The sequence below is a fragment of the Suncus etruscus genome, chromosome 17 (assembly GCF_024139225.1).
Source record: "Suncus etruscus isolate mSunEtr1 chromosome 17, mSunEtr1.pri.cur, whole genome shotgun sequence".
NCBI lineage: Eukaryota > Metazoa > Chordata > Mammalia > Eulipotyphla > Soricidae > Suncus > Suncus etruscus.
Window position 1 is genome coordinate 32,275,568 of NC_064864.1, and position 19,826 is coordinate 32,295,393.

Consider the following 19,826-nt stretch of genomic DNA (forward strand, 5'->3'; position numbering starts at 1 on the left):
CATTGGAGGGCCATGTCTGTGTGGTTTGTCCTTGAACCACATCTGACTCCACCATCTCTGTGTCCCCACACTCCAACACTCCATTTTACTGTTTCCTTTGGGGGTCATTATCAGATCCCAGGAGTAAAAGGTCTAGATATGAATGATCAGGAACATTTTGAACTTTCACCTAGAATATATTGACAAAATATATTGACAGATCCCTCACTATCTAAAAGTAAACTTCTATTATTTAATGTTTTTTCTCAGCTCTGGGAATGTTAGCACCATAAACTTATATGATGCTGGGAATGTTAGTACCATGAACTTATATGATGTTCTTGTTTTTTGGCCAACACAACAATGCACTCATATCATATGGGGTGCCAGGGCTGAACATGGGCTGGATATATAGAAGGCAAGTACATTATGCACTATACTAGCTGTATGACCCCATATTTCTTAGCATTCCTACATCCCAAAACATACCAATTAGAAAATTCTCCTTTCAGGGCCCGGAGAGATAGCACAGCGGCGTTTGCCTTGCAAGCAGCCGATCCAGGACTAAAGGTGATTGGTTCAAATCCCGGTGTCCCATATGGTCCCCTGTGCCTGCCAGGAGCTATTTCTGAGCAGACAGCCAGGAGTGACCCCTGAGCACCGCCGGGTGTGACCCAAAAACCAAAAACCAAAAAAAAAAAAAAAAAGAAAATTCTCCTTTCAGAAAGCAGGGAAAATCTGAATACTGAATCATTCAGAAGTGTCAGAGAATTATTTTATTTCTCTCAAGTACTGAGATAAAGAGGTCTTTCCAATATTTCTTGTCTTTAGTAGTAAGAACTACCTATGTACATATTATATACAGGGAAACATACAATAGCTCTTTATTTATTTTATTAACCTACCAAATCTTCACCAAATTACCAAGTATTCACTTACAACAGACCAAACTAAGCTCCAAAAAGCTTTGTAACTTATCCAAAGCTCAAAATTAGAAAATGTCAGATCAAAGATGCAAGCTCTGTTCAGGCAATCACAGAAGCCAAGATATATGCCATTGCAATTTTCTTACCCCTCAGTGCTATGAACTAAGAGAAATGAGACAAAACCTAAAACATTCCACAGCAAGATTAAATTATGCCTAGTGGAAAATGTAAGGAGAGATATAAAGTCGCACACATTTCATAACAGAAGCAAGAAGTTTCTCATTACATATGTCCTAAAAAAATTGAAAATTGGGTCCTGAACATTTTTGGAACAAAGTGCTGAAGTTGCCTCCAACCTTCCATTGTGAGATAAGTAACTCTGAATTGCTTTTTTTTCAAATATTTTATTTTCTAAAAGAGCAGCTAACCATTTAGGTCCGTTAAAACAGCATATCTATTCTATAAAAGCTGAGTACAACAAATTCTTGGAATGCTATATTTATAGATATTCATCAAATAAGGACTAAGCAGCTCACAAGGTTTTCTAAGCTAAAACAGAAAAGAAAAAGAAAATAGATGCCTGATAAGAATTCACTGATTAAAAGAGATTAACTGAAAGGTGAAGCACAAGTATAGTGGGTAAGGATCTTAGCTTGTATGCAGCAGATCCAGGTTCAATACCTGGCAGCCTATATTGACCCTGAGCTCACCAGGAGTGATCCCTGAGTGCAGATCCATGAGTAACCTCAGCACTGCCAGGTGTGTCCCCAACCAAAAAATAAAGAGAAACTGATTAAATAGCCTGAAACTACCTATACGAAAAAAAGTAAGAAGCCTCACTTGGAAATACTAAGTATCAAATTCAGCAACATGTATGTGCTAAGCATATGCTCTACACTTGAACTACCTCTCTGAAAATATTCTTGTCTGACTTGATTGTTTGGGTTCTTTTTGGTTTTGGTTTTGGTTTTTGGGTCACACTCGACAGTGCTCAGAGGTTACTACTGGCTCTACGCTCAGAAATCGCTCCTGGCAGGCTTGGTGGACCATATGGGATACAGGGATTCGAACCACCATCCTTCTGCATGCAAGGCAAACACCCTGCCTCCATGCTATCTCTCCGGCCCCTGATTTGATTGTTTTGCTGAAAATAGTAGCCATATGTTTTTTAAATAAGGTTGTACATTTGATAATTTCACATTGTGCTACCAAAGAGATTAAAAACAACATAGCACAGAATAAAAAGATGACAGAATAAGAAACTAAAGAGCAATTTAGGGACAACTAAGAAAGATACATTCCATTCACAAATTGTTTGATTGTTTTGAAACACACTCTCTCAATGGAAAATTTTCAGAATTTTATGTTATACAATAACAAAATATCACTGGGAAAATAAAAATAACACGTATGAAAAATCATTACAATTTTGGCATTTTCATCTAGTTAAGTATTTAAAAAGAGAAATTTTATGGATTTTCTAACACAAAATGCCTCTATATGGCAGAGACTCACTATTCTAATTTAGCTAGGACAGCCAGTAGGTGAAGGAAGCTCTCCCATAAAAAAAAAATGTAATCTCAGTTAAAGATGAAAAGAAAATCAAACAGTAGCTGCTGGATTAGAGTTCTGATCAGCATAAACAGGGTATCTGAAACCTAAATGAAAAACTATTTTATAAACTAACACACATTTTTATAGGGGCAGCACACCCAGAGGTGCTCATAGCTTACTCCTGGTGCTGTCCTCAGGGATCACTCCTGGAGAGCTCAAGGATCATCTGGGATGACAGGGATCAAACCTGAGTCAGCTATGTGCAAGACAAGCATTCTACCTGTTCTACTTTCACTCTGGCCCCATTTTTAAGTCAAAAGGCATGTATTCGTCTAGTTGTGGCAAAGATCTGTGCATATAGATACAAAAGAATCAAATATCACAATAGCGCTAGAATCTAGAAGCCAGAATTCTGATATAGGAAGCGCTATTAAAGCCTGTGCACACGTCTGGTGTATCCTTAACACAAATAATAAATGGATATTAAAAACTAACAAGTAAACTAACTTTTTAAGTCAGAGGTACGGTTTGAAAATGCAAAACTGTATCTTTATATATCTGAACATTTTTAATGAAAAAAGAAACAGAGTTGAGTCAAAGAAAAAAACATGAATCTATGGCTTATATTAAAATTTAAGTTAAAAACTTATGAACAATAATAAGCATATATATGCATATAGCATTTTTAGAAGGTAGCTTTACTATAAACAAAAATAAGTTATGTGCAATGTAGAGCTTGGCTCTCTAAACAAGTTAAATAAGAAAGTCTTAACGATAAAGATTGTCCAAATGACCAGGTAAATTCTGTTTCTGTTACTGAATAAATGGATTTCATTTACAGAAGACTAGTTCTACAAATTTGATATGGAGGGAATATAGGTAAGACAGGATCCAGGTGAATATGTGAAATATACATTTTGTTTTCAAAGGAATAAAATGATAAAGAGGAGCATATTTTTTTAAAAAGCTGCTAACTGGTCTACTGAACTGGTTTACCATGGTCAGGGGATGGGAGATGGGAGCTGAGGGTGAATACTCTGGTATAGGGTGTGTTGGTGGAATGTTGTATCTATGAAACCCTACCATCAACAGTATCCGCTAAAGGAAAAGTTAAAATTGTGTTCTTTGCTGCAATTTGGATGGAACTGCAAGGTACCTGTGCTGAGTGAAGTGAGTCAGCATGTAAAAGATAGGGGCTGGAGCAATAGCACAGAGTGTAGGACATTTGTCTTGCATGCGACAGACCTGGGTTGATCCCTGGCATCCTTTATGGTCCCCCAGCTTGTGAAGAATAATTTCTGAGTGCAGAGTGAGGAGTAAGCCCTAAGCATGCCATGAGATATGCCCCCCCCAAAAAAAGTAAAAGATAAATACCAGATAATCTTATTAAATGTGAAGTATAAAGATCAAAGTAAGGAATCAAGAAATCCCCAAAGGAAACAAATCGTGAGTCATGATCAATAGAACTGGAAACTAAGGAGGTTAATGGGGAAGAGATAGGAATTATGGGAAAATGGTGAATATGAGGAAACTGGAATACACTGTAGGGATTGATGTAGTAATTCTGTAACTATAAAATAATGACTTCCTTACTACTGTAAACTACTTTAATTTAAAAACTAAAATAGTCTTTAAAAACTTAAAAAATATATATTGGAACAAAGTAATTGCCTATTAAAATTTTGCTTTAAGATTAATTCATTGACATTGTGTCTCTTTAAATCATATTACCTAAAGCATCTTCTTGGTAACAAATAGTAAACTTAACGTTTTTTATAAAAATAAGGGTGCAATGATTTATAGAGGAGGTTGTAAAACTTCGAGGAATTTACTCAAGAATGTAGTACACAGGTGATCTACTTACTTGATTTTGCAGATCAGCCATGATGACAATGGTCTAAATACTTATGTTTCTGCTATTTATGTGGTATACTATATTATAAACATCATCTCAACAAGTCAAAAACATATCATAAAATACCTAACTATACTTTTTAATTTAATTTCTAAAATAAAATAATTTTTTCATTGTATTTTAAAGATAAATCACCTAATGGATCTTGCTACCAGATTTTATAATACCAAACATTAAGAGCTACCAACAGAGAGCCAGAGCTTGTCTTGCATGAGGCAGGCCTGTGTTTGATCCATGGTATCCTAAGTAGTGCCAGGCCCGCTAGGAGTGACCTTGAGCATAGAGCAGGGAGTAAATCCTGAGCACTGCTGGGTATAGAGAGAGGGAGGAATGGAGGGAGAGAGAAAGAGAGAGAGAGACAGACACAGAGAGACAGAGAGGAGAGAGAGGAGTGAGAAAAGAGGAGAGAGAGCTGTCAATAGAAAACAGAAGTAAAATATATCAACATGTTTTGAAAAAGTCATGGCAAGATAGTGACACTTTAGTTTAACTAGAAAAATATGTAAATTGAATTTCATGCTGCTAAAAAAAAAAAAAAAACATCACCATAGAGCCAGAGAGATAGGATGGAGATAGGGTGTTTGCCTTGCATGCAGAAGGACGGTGGTTTGAGTTCCGACATCCCATATGGTCCCCCGAGCCTGTCAGAAGCAATTTCTGAGCATAATCAGGAGTAACCCCTGAGCACTGCCGAGTGTGACCCCCCCAAAAAAATAAACACCATATTTTTAAATATCTTTACCCTAAATTATTATTTCTTTTATTTATTATTTAAAGTTATTGAAAAAGAAGAGTTGGTTTTAAAAGCAAGTAAAATAAGATTCCACCTCACCAAATCTGAGCTACCAAATTAAAGAAACTTCTGATTCATATCCAGCACAAGTTCACTTGATGATCTCAGACAAAAGGGAAATTTGAAGGAAAACAGGGAAGGAAAAAGTGGGCACTGGGCAGGGGTGGAATAATAGTACATGAGAAGATTCTTGCCTTGCATGCAGTAGACCCGGGTTCAATCCCCACATTCCATATAACCCCCTGGAGCTCACCCAGAAGTGATCCCTAAGCTCAGAGTGAGGAGTAAGCCCTGTCAGGTCTGGCCCAAAAAGCAAAGAAATAAACAAACAACACTCAAAACTACTATAGACTATTAGAATGATAAAACTATGTTCATAACCGTCCTGAAAATACAGAGCTCTGACTTAAATAAACATATGTTTAAATCAAAGGTTATCAAACTTATTTGGTCTCTACTTTTAGACAAAAAAGTTAACTCAGTGTTCCCCCCACCCACCCCCATGAAAAATCTACCTTCTTTAAATTGACGAGCAGAAAGTAGGCTAATTGAGGCTACCAGCATCTCCCCAATTCCCATCACTTCCCTGAGCTGGACAACATTGATTTATTTGCATGAAAATGAAATGCAAGATCATCTGAGACAAATGCAGATCAAAGAAAATAAATATGTAAATGGAAGGTGATCAAATAAAAAAAGCAAACAGGTACTAGGAGTCAACTTGTTACCTTTTTGTGGGCATAGGAACCAGTTTCATGTAGAATTGCCACTCTGAAAGGAGGCCACCATGTATGAAATTCCTTTACCCACTGATGCATCACTGTTGCTGGGCAGACTATTATGGTAGGGCCCAACCCTTCGTACCTGCAGGCAAAACATCCAAGAAGAAAAAACAACCATGAATCACAGCATATGAATAACTGTCAGAAAACATTAAAAAAAAAAAATTCCAAAAGAGAAAATGCTAGTTACAAAAATCTATTGCAATTTTTCTGGATAAGAAGTTATAGGGTTTGGGGCCGAAGTGGTGGTGCAGCAGTAGGGCTTTTGCCTTGAACACAGCTGACCTAGGACAGACTGCATTTCAATCCCTTGGCGTCCCATATGGTCCCCCAAGCCAGGAGCAATTTCTGAGCGTAAAGCCAGGAGTAACCTCTGCGCATCACCGGGTGTGGCAAAAAAATGAAAAAAAAAAAAAAAAGTTATAGGGTCAATTAAAACCTATTAAGCAAAAATATATACCACCTCAATCAACAATTAAGGGATGTAATTATTTAAAAACAATAGCACCGATAGCAAAGTAGAAGAAAATCAAACAAAATTATGAAATAAAAAAAATCTGCATTCCTCTTCCACTAAATAGTAGTAAAAATTGCACATATACACACGCATGTATATATACATACATATATATAAACACATACTTAAAGTCAGTGAATTTAGAGTACATACGCTGTGCAAATTTTCAGCTACTAAGAGTTTTACCCACGGAATTTTCAATGATATAGCCCCAGAAAGTACGGAGGAGAGAAATAAAGATTGGTGTGCTGAAGGACACAAGGTTCAAATGAGACAGAGGAATACCTAGAGTTAGATTTCAGATTGCCACAGCCTGCTCTTTCACGACTTTATCTCTATTTGATACAAAAGGAAGTGGAGGGTATCCCAGTGTCCTGGAAGGCCCACTTCAACTATACTGTTCTCTTAGAAAGTGAGCACTAAACCTACATGAGTCTTATAACAGGCAAGCATAGACTCTGCAAAGTGAATACAATTATATACAATAAATAAATTGCAGTAACTTTCACACTGTGGAAAAGTGGATGTTACTGAAACACTATGGCTAAGAGTCTGAATCTCAGTTCTGCACACCAAAGGTGTATTACTCAACACTTCTGAACCTCAATTTCTTGCCTTAAAGTGGGAATTGCATTAAGATGACTGATGAAGCTCAAACCAGCTAATAGCTACAAAGTATACTTAAAGACAACTACAGGATTTATTCAAAATGAAATATTATAAAATCATTAAAATGCCTTGAAAAATATTTTAAACCCTGGAAAAAACGCTCTGCAGTTTTTTGTTTTGTTGTTTGTTTGGGGGCCACACTCAGGGGTTACTCCTGGCTCTGTGCTCAGAAATCGCTCCTGGCAGGCTCAAAGGACTATTTGTGAATGTCAAGGATTGAACTTGGGCCCATCTGCTGTGCTACTCTGGCTCCTGAACTGTTTTTTTGATTTTGTTTTTTTTTTTAAGTAAAATATTATGGAATCATTTTCAACATTTTACCTATGTGGTTTACACATAGGAAAACCAAGAAATTATTCATGGCCACCATATCAACATCCATCTTTTGCCCTTGTTCCTTCCTAACAGAAACAGTTTTATAGTTATTCATTCTTCCTTCCCACAAACAAGTTCCATACGTGGACTCTGACCACCACTATGACAAAGAGAAAAGAGGGCAGTACGTTTCAGCTACAGTCTGATGATATACAGTGCTCCCTGGTGACAATCACTCAACCACTATTGGGCCTGTCAGGACTAGTTCACTCCATTTAAGGAAAGACTGACTCACTAGGTTAAGGAAAAGTTTTCTCTCTTGGTCTCGCCTACTCTGACAAAAACCAAATAGACAATGGCTGCTAGGCAGCTGCACCACAGCACAGGAAGATCTTAATAACACAGGAGAGTCTTAGGAACAAATTAAAGTACCTGAGCTCCTAACATCATTTGTGCTGTATCTGATCATACCCACTATCTCTTTATGCACTCTCTCATTTATTCTGGAGCATTCATGGACACAAACTCTCATTCCCCTCCTTCTGTCCAACAAGGACACTTAATATCTAAAGCTAGAAGCACATACTTACTTTCCCTATGTATTCCCATTAATTCTCAAAAATACATTCAGTCGGGGCCAGAGAGATATCATGGAGGTAGGGTGTTTGCCTTGCATGCAGAAGGACGGTGGTTCAAATTCCAGCACCCCATATGGTCTCCCGAGCCTGCCAGGAGCGATTTCTGAGCGTAGAGCTAGGAGTAACTCCTGAGGGCTGCTGGGTGTGACCCAAAACCCAAATAAATAAATCAATAAATACATTCACTCCTCCAACTCTAGGTCTCCAGCCCAGAAGTACAAAATGCCTGGACTTTGTCTAACTGCTTTTACACTGAGCTGCTCTAGTGTCACCCCGTCCCCAGCTTGCTCTTCTTTAAGGGTTCCTAATGCCAACGCATACACCTGGCACCCATTTCATAGGTGTTCAGATTGGAAATCCAGATCTTATTCTTGTCCCCACCCCTTATTTCTCCACCATATCTAAACTATACAGTCCATGTCCCATCTACACCCTAGATCCCTCTCAATCATTCTGTCCCTCCATCAACACAGCTAATGCTCTACCCTTGCCTGGTACTTTCTAGCTCAATCACTTTATAAAAAATCTGAAAGCCTCATCTCTTGAACTGTTGTTTATTTTGTTTTATTTTGTTTTTAGGCCACATTGGGCAGCGCTACGGCTCTGCACTCAGAAATCGCTCCTGGCAGGCTCGGGGGACCATATGGGATGCCTGGGATCGAACCTGGGTCGGCCCCAGACTGGCCTCATGCAAGGTAAACACCCTACCACTGTGCTATCTTTCTGGCCCTTGAGCTGTAAGACAGTTGAAGTACCTTCACCTGATCTAGGAGATAGGCAGATCTGACCTCTGATCCTCTATCTCTCCAGTTCACTTCTCCCACCCCAACACTTGCCTCAACACTTTTAGAATTCTACCTGTTGCACTTCTCAGCTTCTATAAAGGGTATATTTCTCTGATCTCCTAATCTCCATCCTGTCCTTCCTTTTATTTTTTCCCCAGAGGGGTTGGGTCTCCTCAGAAGTGCTTGGGAGCCTGAAGTCACTCCTGGCTACACAGAGAAAGAAAGGCCTGGCATTCAGTGTTCTGGTCAAGTGATGTGGTGCTGCTTAGGCACAGTGGTGCTCGATCACCACGGTCACACCCAGTGATGTCAGGCATCAAACTCAGGGTCTTGAGCAGTAAGACATGAGGTCTAGTTCTTCAGCTATCTCCCTGGACCCATCTTGACTCTTTTTTTCTATATTATTGGCTACCCTATGTATTTCAGCCCTTGCTTCTTGATTAGAATTAGAGCCTTTATTGGCTCCTTCTCTCCAAATGGTTTAAGTCTTGGTGTCTTCATACCAATTAAGACTGTGAAGGAAACAAGAAAATGGGTAGTAAAAACAGCTGATAAGAATTTATGAGTAATGGAGACACAACTGCTGAAGTCAAGTCGATGCAGCTGTGTCAAGATAGATTAGCAAATAACACTTTTTTTGTTCCTCAAGGCCCGCCACATCAGCTTTGGTTGTAACTTAGTTTGTGTAAAAGTGTCTATTCTTCAAGGCCACATCACCTTTGCTATAAGTTAGTTTGTGTAAGAACATTTGCTTGCTTGCTTATTAGAACTTATAAAAATGGTGCGAATCCTTTTCTTAGGGCCAAAAGTTGCCAGGGCTACCAGGTCCATGCAAATCAACTCTTTCACCCACCTTGGCTACAATCTTGATTTCTGTGACATCCCCTAACAGGACCCCTACTAAATGTCTTAATACTAACAATATATTATCAGCATTCAAATGTATGTTACTTTTTAAGCAGCTTGAACCTACAAGAAAGAAATTATATTGAGATGCTAAGAGTTTATTTCTGAGTCCCAACTCAGATCATGGATGATTTTTATTTTAGTGCCATAGCTCAATAAATGACTCCTGAATGCCCAAAAAAAAGAGATATTTTAATTAAGTATAATAAATCATAATAATTTTTTTAATTTCCACAACATGAAAATAACTTGGATCCTAAAATTAAAGCCTAAATTATCCTTCTACTCCAACATGACAAAAATGCCTCTTCCCACTTTCAAATCCTCACTACACTCAGCTACAGCCACTAACCCCACAACCTACTCACTCCCTGGGACTGAAGGTCCAGGTTACAAGATTTGGATACCACCTTTCACTTTGCACAGCTCTAAGGACACATCCTGGACAGGCCCCCTGCAGCTCCATAGGGACAGTGGGACTCTGCCCTGGCCCTTTCTGTGACAATATTCCTTCCTAAAAGGATTAAATGCACCAACTTCCTTACATCCTCCCAGGAGAATAAAAGAGTGTTCCCATCAATATGCACTTAGCGGGGATTAGGAAATAACCAATCAAAACTGTCGAAAATACTTAAAAACAACTTTCAAGTAAGCAAAAAAATATATGTGTACATTTTACAATGAGCATTTTTTTCTCTTTTTAATCATGTGCTTTCTGTAAACTGCTACACTATGATTCATACTTTGTCATTGAAGACAAATATTTTATCCTGGCTGAACATCTATCTGGTATTATTATGCCCTTTAATTTCTGCCATTCTTTATTAGAAGATTGGGAAGGTTTTCATGCTGAGTGGAAATGAAGGAGCAGGTCTAAACTGTTCCTGAACCACAGAAGGGGCAATCAATTCCATTAACAGTCACATCTACAGAACCACCCACTTCCAACCCTCAATATGGTGAGATGAGCACAAGAAATGGCTAAATGTACTACACTGATTAGCAACAATTACCAAACCAGCTACCATTTCTTTTCACCTTTGATTAGCTAATGAATTTAAGATAAGCCAATAGTTTCATGGTCAGATAGTTCAACCTTCAAGACAGGAATAAAACAGTCACCCTAGAATTTGCCAGAATATCCAAAGTAAAATATTGAAAGTGTGTGACATTTTCAAACAATTTATTCATAATTAGGCCTAAGGTCCTAAAACCTTCAAAGTATTAACTAAAGTTTGAATGGTAAATAATCTATTTCTCTCCATAAAATCCAGAGGGCCTATCCTAAGATACTGGGAAAAAAAAATTTAGGGGGTTGAGCCTTTTGTAACAATTGCAAACCACAGTGTCTAAAAGGAATAAAAGGGGAGGGGAAAAACTGTCTATAATAGAGAGGCAGGAGAGGCAAAGAGGGTAGGAAGAAAACGGGACATTGGTGGCAGGAAATAAGCACCGATGAAGGGTATCAGACTAAAAATTGTATCTTTTTTCACTGATTCAATTAAAAATGTTTATGTAAAAACTATCAATAAGAATTTTTTATTTGTATTTCTTTATTTGAAAGAATAAAAATATCATTAACAAGACAAACAAAAAATAAGGGTTTGGAATGAGAGTATAGAGGGAAGGGTTCTTGCATTGCATGAGGCCAACCCAGGTTTAGTCCCAGGTTACACATATGGTTTCCCCAAGTCCTGCCAGGAGCCTGAGCACAGAGCCATGAGTAAGTCGTAAGCCCCAAAATGAGAACCAAAATAAATAGTAAAATTGAATTTAAAATAAAATTTAAGTAGTAGATATACATTAGAAACTAACAATGCAAGTGTGAACTTTAACAAGTAATGAGTTTCTCTCTCCAAAATAAACATACATCTAAGACATTAAAAATTAAAATTAGGGGCCGGTGAGGTGGCGCTAGAGGTAAGGTGTCTGCCTTGCAAGCGCTAGCCAAGGAAGGACCGCGGTTCGATCCCCCGGTATCCTATATGGTCCCCTCAAGCTAGGGGCAATTTCTGAGCACTTAGCCGGGAGTAACCCCTCAGCATCAAATGGGTATGGCCCCAAAAACCAAAAAAAAAAAAATTAAAATTAAAAATTACCATAAAGATTCTTCTTGGAATACCTATTATAGACTCAACAGTCATAGACACAGAACTTGCAACACTAAGACTATCTATCATCAAGGCCAAATAAGCAGTAATACCTGCACAAGTTAAGAGAAAATAACAGAGCTAAGAAAGTAAGCTCACACTTCATGTGAACTCATGGACTGACTGTTAGGTACTAAACAGAAAGTTCTTCAAACTCACTTAAGTTTGAAGAACACATTGGAAAATTGTTAGAAAATGTTACACAATTCTCCCTGGCACCTCCAAGTAGAAGTGCTCAAGCACCTTGGTACACCTTTATTTATTGAAAGCCCAATTATCTGACTCATATAGAATTACATTCCGATAGGCACTTCACCAATACTATTTTCATAAAGACGATCTGGGCTATTGTCTGTCCAACATACCACACGATTTCGTTCTGGAAAAGAGGACGTGAGCACTGATAGTTAACTGATTATAGCTGCTCCTCATTTTTAGCCCTGCCTTCACTCTTAGTAGGATAGTCACTGCTCCAGAGAGCACATCTTAATTTTTTACATCAAATCTACAATGAAGAGATGATTTTGAGCTTCTTAGCCCTGAAAATTAGATGCCACAAAAATTTCATAGTACTAGGAAAGGAAGGAAAGAAAAAGAGATGAAAGATAAGAAAAGCCCAGAAATCATTTAAAGGAAGTCCAAGCCATTGGGGGCAACTTGAAGTATTCTCGTTATAAAAACAAAACAAAACAAACAAACAAAAAAAAACAAGCTAAGTTGCAGAGACTAAGGCAAAGAAAATCTCAACTGGTAACAAACAAAGTTAAAATACTAAAAGCTCATTTCCAACTATGACTTTTCCTCTGCAATGCAATGTTCTCAGGTTTTAGACAACATTTAATAAAACTCTGAAGAAAAGCCACTTTAATACTATCATTTTTATAACAAATTACTTACTATTTTTTATATCTAATTATTTTTTTCTTCTTACTTTTATTTCTTTTTTTTTTTTTCTGGCCATACCCGGTGATGCTCAGGGGTTACTCCTGGCTATGCACTCAGAAATTGCTCCTGGCTTGGAGAACCAGATGGGACACTGGGGGATCGAACCGCGGTCTGTCCTAAGCTAGCACATGCAAGGCAGATGTCTTACCGCTTGTGCCACCACTCCGGCCCCTTCTTACTTTTATTTCTAAACTATTATAAAACTATTCTAAAACTTCAAACATCATTGATGGCAAACAATGATCTGCTAAATCAGTGAATAAAAAGGAATAAAAACAAACACTAAACTTTGAAAATTAATGAAAATTTCTTTTACTCAATAGCTTATATTTGGCTATCTCACAACCATTACTCTGCTGATGATAAAAGTATGATGTGGACTTCCCATCCACAGACCCAAATTTAAAGGTGTCTCCAAGTTGTATCTAGTGACTAAAATACTGATGGCATAAATATCTGGTAAATATTTTGCTATTACTCAACAAAATAAACCTATTAGAATCCAAGAAACTCTTGAAAATATGACTCAAGATTGCATATCGCACGATTTACCAAGCATTATTTTTACCAATACAGATTAACAACACAAATCCAATTTATAGATCAAATATGGAAAAGCTCATTTATTTATTAAAATACCAAAAAATGAAGAAAAAATACAAAAAAAAGGGAAAATCTCACTTTATTTTAGTTCAAGAAAAAATATTAGAGCATTCTAAACTAATACATTTGAAATTGTTTATTCTCTCAAAAACATGGAAGGTTCAAGTTTATAAAATTCTGAAAAAAATGAAGATGAGAATCTAAGTATAGCCTTCTAACATTTTTAGATACCTATTTAGGCTTTGGCTTCAAAGTTTATATAAGATTATTAAAGACTGGAAGATGGGCTAGAAAGTACAGAGAGCAGACAAGAAACTTTACTTAAAAATTAACGCTATCTATAAATGATATTATGCATACTGAATATAAAAGAAATTCAGGAGAATGGCTTCTCCAAAGCTCCAACTTTCCCCATGAATAGACTTTGTACTTACTGTAATGCTCACCTGGTCTCCTGCCAAAACAAGTATTTTAATGTAAAATTTAATAAATGGAACTAACGGTATTATGTCTAATTTAAAATTCCATATTGTGTAAACTATTGATATTAACATAATTGAGTTTGTAAACAATCCATTTGTAGAAGCTAACCTTAGACATTGTATTGACCCAAAATATCTAGTGGGGCTCATCTGCAAAACGAAGCATCAATGCTTGGAATTCATTAAAAGTGTTACATGTTTAATTTCTCCTGCCCTACAGCTCCATTGTCTCGTAAAATTTCTTCCTTTGATGTCCCCCACTAAAAGAATTAAAGGAATATTGTAATTGAAATGTCATCAATAATTCACAAGACCCTCCTCCACAGCAATACATCTGATGAAATATTAATTGAGCTCCACAGACTGACAGTCTGCAGAGGAGCACTTGCCTGTAATTTGAACCACGAGTCCTGATCTTGCTGTAGCTCAGACCTGCCAAGAAGGCAATTATCTGGATGGTCTTACCCAATCCCATTTCGTCTCCCAGAATTCCTCCTGCCTGCTGGCAGTGCAATTCCCATAGCCACCTAACACCTGTCTGCTGGTACCTACAACAAACACCAACAAGAAAAAGAAAATGGCAAATGGTGGATAATACAGATCATAACAGAAAGTACTCATGAATTAATCATTTAGCTAGGTTCTAGTACCAGTCAGAGAAACATGCCGGATGTGTGTTTTACATGAGAATTATGTTTATAAATTCATACATTTTTGATCACCTACGCGTAAAATCCAAAGTTTTTCTTTATAGAGCATTAACGTATTTCTAATTAAACTGATATGTGAGATAATTAGGGACTATTTCCTTTTTTAGTATTAGAAATAGCTTTCCAAATAAGCATAAACGTATTATCTCTCATTTAATATCCTTCTGGAAAAACTCAAATATTTTAATTAAATTAATTTTTTTCTATAAGAACAATTAACATTTGCTTTATAATCTAAAAAGATTCAAAAAACAGGAGAACACCATAATTTATAGTATGTACTGTTGCAATATCACTGAGTAATCATATTTTATTGAAAATATTAAATTTATGGCATAAACAAGTCTAAATAATAAGGATGCTCACAAATTTAGTGTATTAGATGATCCTGCCATATTGCAGAAAGCATAAAAGAAAATTTAAAGACAAATATATTAGGCCTTTCTATAATTTTAAGATAATTTGATTCAGTGATTATAAGATTTTTAAAAAAAGTTACAGATTTTTGTAATTTTAATTAATAAAACCTATTCCACCTCTTCAAAAAAATAGATTATCTTTTTTCTTTCTACAACAATGACGTGCCTATATAACCTAGAAGTAAAGCTGAAACATAGAATTTTAATAGTATTTTTTGAGAATGAAAGATTTAATACTGTGAAAAGGAGGGAAGATGATTTGTCAAGTAATCAAAACGAGCAAAAAGCAAAAAATAACTTCTAACTTAAAACAGGATGGAAGTTAGAGGTTCCTTACAAAGAAAGTGCAAAGGTTAATACATTCCTACCACCAAATGAGTGCTTGTGTTGTTGTTTGCCACCAAAATTTTACTTTTTTGGTACATAGCTGCTACCTAACATTTCTTTGAGTCCTTGTTGAACTAGCTTTATTTAATCTCAATAAAAATGTTATAACTATTAAACATTAAAATTAAATGTTGTATGTCGTTGGAGGGAAACTTTTTACCTCTAGAATTTTGCAAACCAATTCCAATATTCTGACTGTAGATGTTGCCATTATCATAGGTCATGAAGAGAAAACAAGGTAGGAAAATTTTACTGCTTATAAGATTTGTTAAGTATAATATACACAATAAATAGACATTCTGGAGATGATTAAATATCAAAATGCAGTGAAGTCTAGAATGCATTAATTATTTAATTTGGGAATAATAATAATTTAGGTAGCATTCAGTATGCAAAGGGAGAATAATGGTAACCACTGAAAATACATTCAGCTAGGGAAGCAGCAGGTAGGCCCTGTGATGCAATCTCATACACTCCCTTGTTTGGAGATCATTAACCCATTTCAAAGCTTAGAAATGAAGACACAAAGCTAAAAAAACTTTAGCAAAGTGTGCTAAAGGTGAGATTGCTGGAAGGAAAATTAACAAGCCAGAATTGAAATGCAGAATTTCTCAAGATTCTTAGCAAGTAGAGTCTGGAACTAAGAATGCTACTCCCTAGTGACCCAGTGGTCCTCAAACTATGGCCCACTGGCCACATATTGTAGTTGTATCTGTTTTGTTTCTTCATTGCAAAATAAGATATATGCAGTGTGCATAAGAATTTGTTCATAAGTTTTGTTTTTACTATAGTCAGACCCTCCAATGGTCTAAGGGACAGTGAACTGGCCCACTGTTTAAAAAGTTTGAGGACCCCTATGTCAATACTTAAAAGAGTCTTGGTTGTGACACTGGGAAAATGCAATTGTCATGAAGAAAGTAAAGATCAGAGAAGTTGTTAATAATGGACAATGCACAGGATAGTACCTGCAATATAGAGAAGCACTGTTTGGTCCAAAACGTCCATTGTAATGAGGATGTGAATAAGTAAAATAAAAGTTACTCTTGTCTCAGCTTTATTCAACAATAAAGGCCAGAAATCTCTCAAAAAATCTGCTACACGTTCTGCATATAGCAGAATTGCTAAATTAGTCCACTGATGTCCTTTTACTGAGGTAGAGAACAATTAATGGACCAGTTTCTCTGGAAAGACCAGTGGCTCAAATCTCCCTGCTATCATTCATTTCATTACACTACACAGCCTTTGTCCAACATGGGCCCAATACCTCTCATTGATTTAACCCAACAAACCTGAAGTGGGAAAAATGTGAAGAGGAACAACTGGGAAATCATAAAGGGAGTAAAAATCAGTGATCAGTGTGTGACCCCTGACTGATTTTGAGGAAGGACTGAAGACATTAAGATGTGTAACCCATGAGTGGCAATTTATGAAGCTGGGTAGCTCCTCATTTACAGATGTCATTTCCAGTGATGATCAAGTAACATAGAATTGTATTTATAAGAAAATAATACTAAAGAAATACTAAAGGAAAATACGTATTAGGAAGCCCATTAGTCACATCTCTCTATGGACCCTCCACATCAACACTGCACAGAAGTGGCAAATACCTTTCCTTCTACAAAGAATCTCAGACTCTACCAGAGTACTGGCAAGTATATATCTGGGTGAATATCCGAAAGCTTGGGTTCTGGATCCAGCAATACCTCTAACTGACTTGAGTTTTAAGAAGGCCTTTATTTTCTAGCAATGAATACTGTGTAAAATAATATAATTAAAGTGAATGCAGGTTTTAGGATTCAGTTTTCAGAACCTTTGAAAATCGTGTAAAAATTACACTTTAAGAAATTTTTTAAAGACTTTTCACAAACTATTGAACTGTATTAAATAAATTACAGATACTATGCTTTCCCCATGAGACTGGTTTCACAAAAAAAAAAAAAAAATCACAGATTATTAGCAGATCTTGGCATTGTCACACTAGCCAAGACTGTATTTGCTAGTACGGCAAAACTTAAGGTCAAAAGATTTAAGCTTAACATTTGATTGCTAAATTACACAGTTTTCTGGGCAAACTTTCAAAACAGAATCTAAAAAGTTATAAGCATGATCTGCAGAAAATAGCACTTCGATGAATAATTGTCTCTTCTCACTCACTTGTGTATAACTAGACCCTGTTAATTTAATTTCACAGAGTGTGGTAAATACAGTTAAAAAAAAACCCCAACTACACTTAAAATTAAATTGATCTAGCTAAAACTTAATCATGAAGGAAAAATGAAGTCATCAATCCTATTAATTTTTTTATACAAAAAAGGAACATCACAAGTCTTTTTAATAACTTATATGAAATATTTAAAATTCTGCTTTGAGAGATGAAACAACAAAATGTATAACTAAGATGAATCCAAACATTAATTCCTAGAGTTAATAACAGTCTATACAGTCACTGAGTCCTACATACTCTCAAGTAAGCAAAGTGAAATTTCTTTGCTAGAAAAATCACATCTATATAAACATGTACATTCAAGTTGACTCTTGAGCATATTTGCTAAAACACTTACTATGCATTGTAGAAGTATCCTGTCTGTTAAATCAATTTAATCTATAATTTGGGTATTGCTTTTGCTAGCACATCACTATACACTTTGGTCTGCTTCTTAATAAGTGATCACTTTAGAGATGATGAAAAGGGTGCCTATAACATCTTTATTTACCCCTCCATAGTTAATTTTCATTTGGGGGAAATAATAAACAAAGAAGCCTCCTCTCTGGCTATACAATGATTTGTCTGCTGAAATTATTCAAGATTCAAATTTGAACTTTTACAGAATTCTTCTGTTCAGTTACAGAAATCCAGTCAAGACACATAACATCTAGGCTTCAACTCTCCTGGTCATTTAAATAAGAAAACTGCTCACCATGCTCTTTGGGCCCTGTCCTCTCTCTTTATAGACAGAAAAATTAAAACTATCATAAAAGCTTTCTGAGAAAAAATATTTAAAGCATGCTATTTTCAGCCTGGAGATTTTGCATACAAGTTCAGGGCATGGCTAACAGCTGTTTCTATGAAGCTGATTAAATGAATCCTCTGCAAAATAGTTTCCATTCTGTACCCAACTACCAAATCATAAGGCAAGAGACAGAAAGAAGCTATTTAATGTTTTAACTTCCCATGTGCATTGAAGAAGTCTTTCTAAAGCACCTTGTTAAGTAAGTAAAGCCCAAGAGTGTTTTGATTAAATATGTGCCTCAGAGTTTACGTTCATCACAGGAGACTTACCTGGGCCACACAGGCTTGAGCAGAGCACCTATCAGCTTGAGTGTCCAGAAATCTGGACACTCAGGCACTTTATGCATGAAATATAGTTGGTCTCAAATAACAACTTAATCCTGAAGATGTGTGCCTATATCTTCTCTTCCAACACTAGAACAACAACTACATAAAATATTTAGATGCACATTTGGTCAGCTCAAAAGTGTTATACCCATAGGTCCAGTAAAAAACAACAGAAAATAATTCTAACAGTTCCTTATTTCCATAGAGAAGTAAAAAAGCTTCTCTCCAAATTGATTTTAATAAACAACTCCTGTTAAATCAATCTAATTAAGGAAAAGGAGATTTTGTCCCTTAAAATTACTAATAAAATAAGAACTCAGCATAGATGGCTTTTTCAAATGTGTTACTTTTAGTCTGTTGAGACAGGCCTATACAGATTCATCAGTTTACAAACACACCCAAAGCACACTTTAGTCAATTTATTAATCATCTAATTTTAATGAACAGCATGTGGCTAAAACTTCATTTGACAGTATCTATATTTACAATAAATTGTTGCAAGTACCTTAAGGACCCACAGGTAACGACTCTGTAATTCTTAAAATATTCATATGTACACAATGACTTGATGACAGATATAAAAGAAAGAACACATGGCACGTACTTAAAGAGCTTTTTGAACAGAAAACCTGGCATTTTGAAGCCTTCATCAAATTCGGCATCACTTTCCTCAGAATCATCTTCAAGCTTCAGATTTTTTTCTTTGTCTTGCAGTCTCAATTTATTCCACCTCCTACCACAGAAATAAAAAAGCACATTACCATTAATTTGGTTACAGGACAAATTAAAATAAATAGTTCTACAGAATGCAAAGAAAACATAAAGGTAAATTAGCATAGTTGTTTAGCTTTCTGGTGTCATCATTATCCAAAACTTTGTGTTTTGGGGTTTGTTTTTTGTTGTTTGTTTTGTTGTTTAGTTTTGGGGCCATACCCAGCAGCACACAGGGGTTTCTCCTGGCTCTGCATTCAAGAATCACTCCTGGCATATTTGGACCATATGGGATGCCCGGAA

General features: G+C 36.3%; 1 protein-coding gene across 1 annotated transcript in view; it reads right to left on the reverse strand.

The window, feature by feature from the left end:
* ERCC6 (ERCC excision repair 6, chromatin remodeling factor) overlaps positions 1 to 19,826 on the reverse strand; it is a 70,507-nt gene that overhangs the window by 25,977 nt on the left and 24,704 nt on the right. Inside the window, exons 6-8 of the mRNA XM_049790640.1 lie at positions 19,417 to 19,545; positions 14,349 to 14,507; positions 5,896 to 6,031 (exon numbers count right to left, since the gene is read on the reverse strand). Of these exons, the coding sequence (XP_049646597.1) occupies positions 5,896 to 6,031; positions 14,349 to 14,507; positions 19,417 to 19,545 (424 nt within the window). The remainder of the gene's footprint in view (positions 1 to 5,895; positions 6,032 to 14,348; positions 14,508 to 19,416; positions 19,546 to 19,826) is intronic.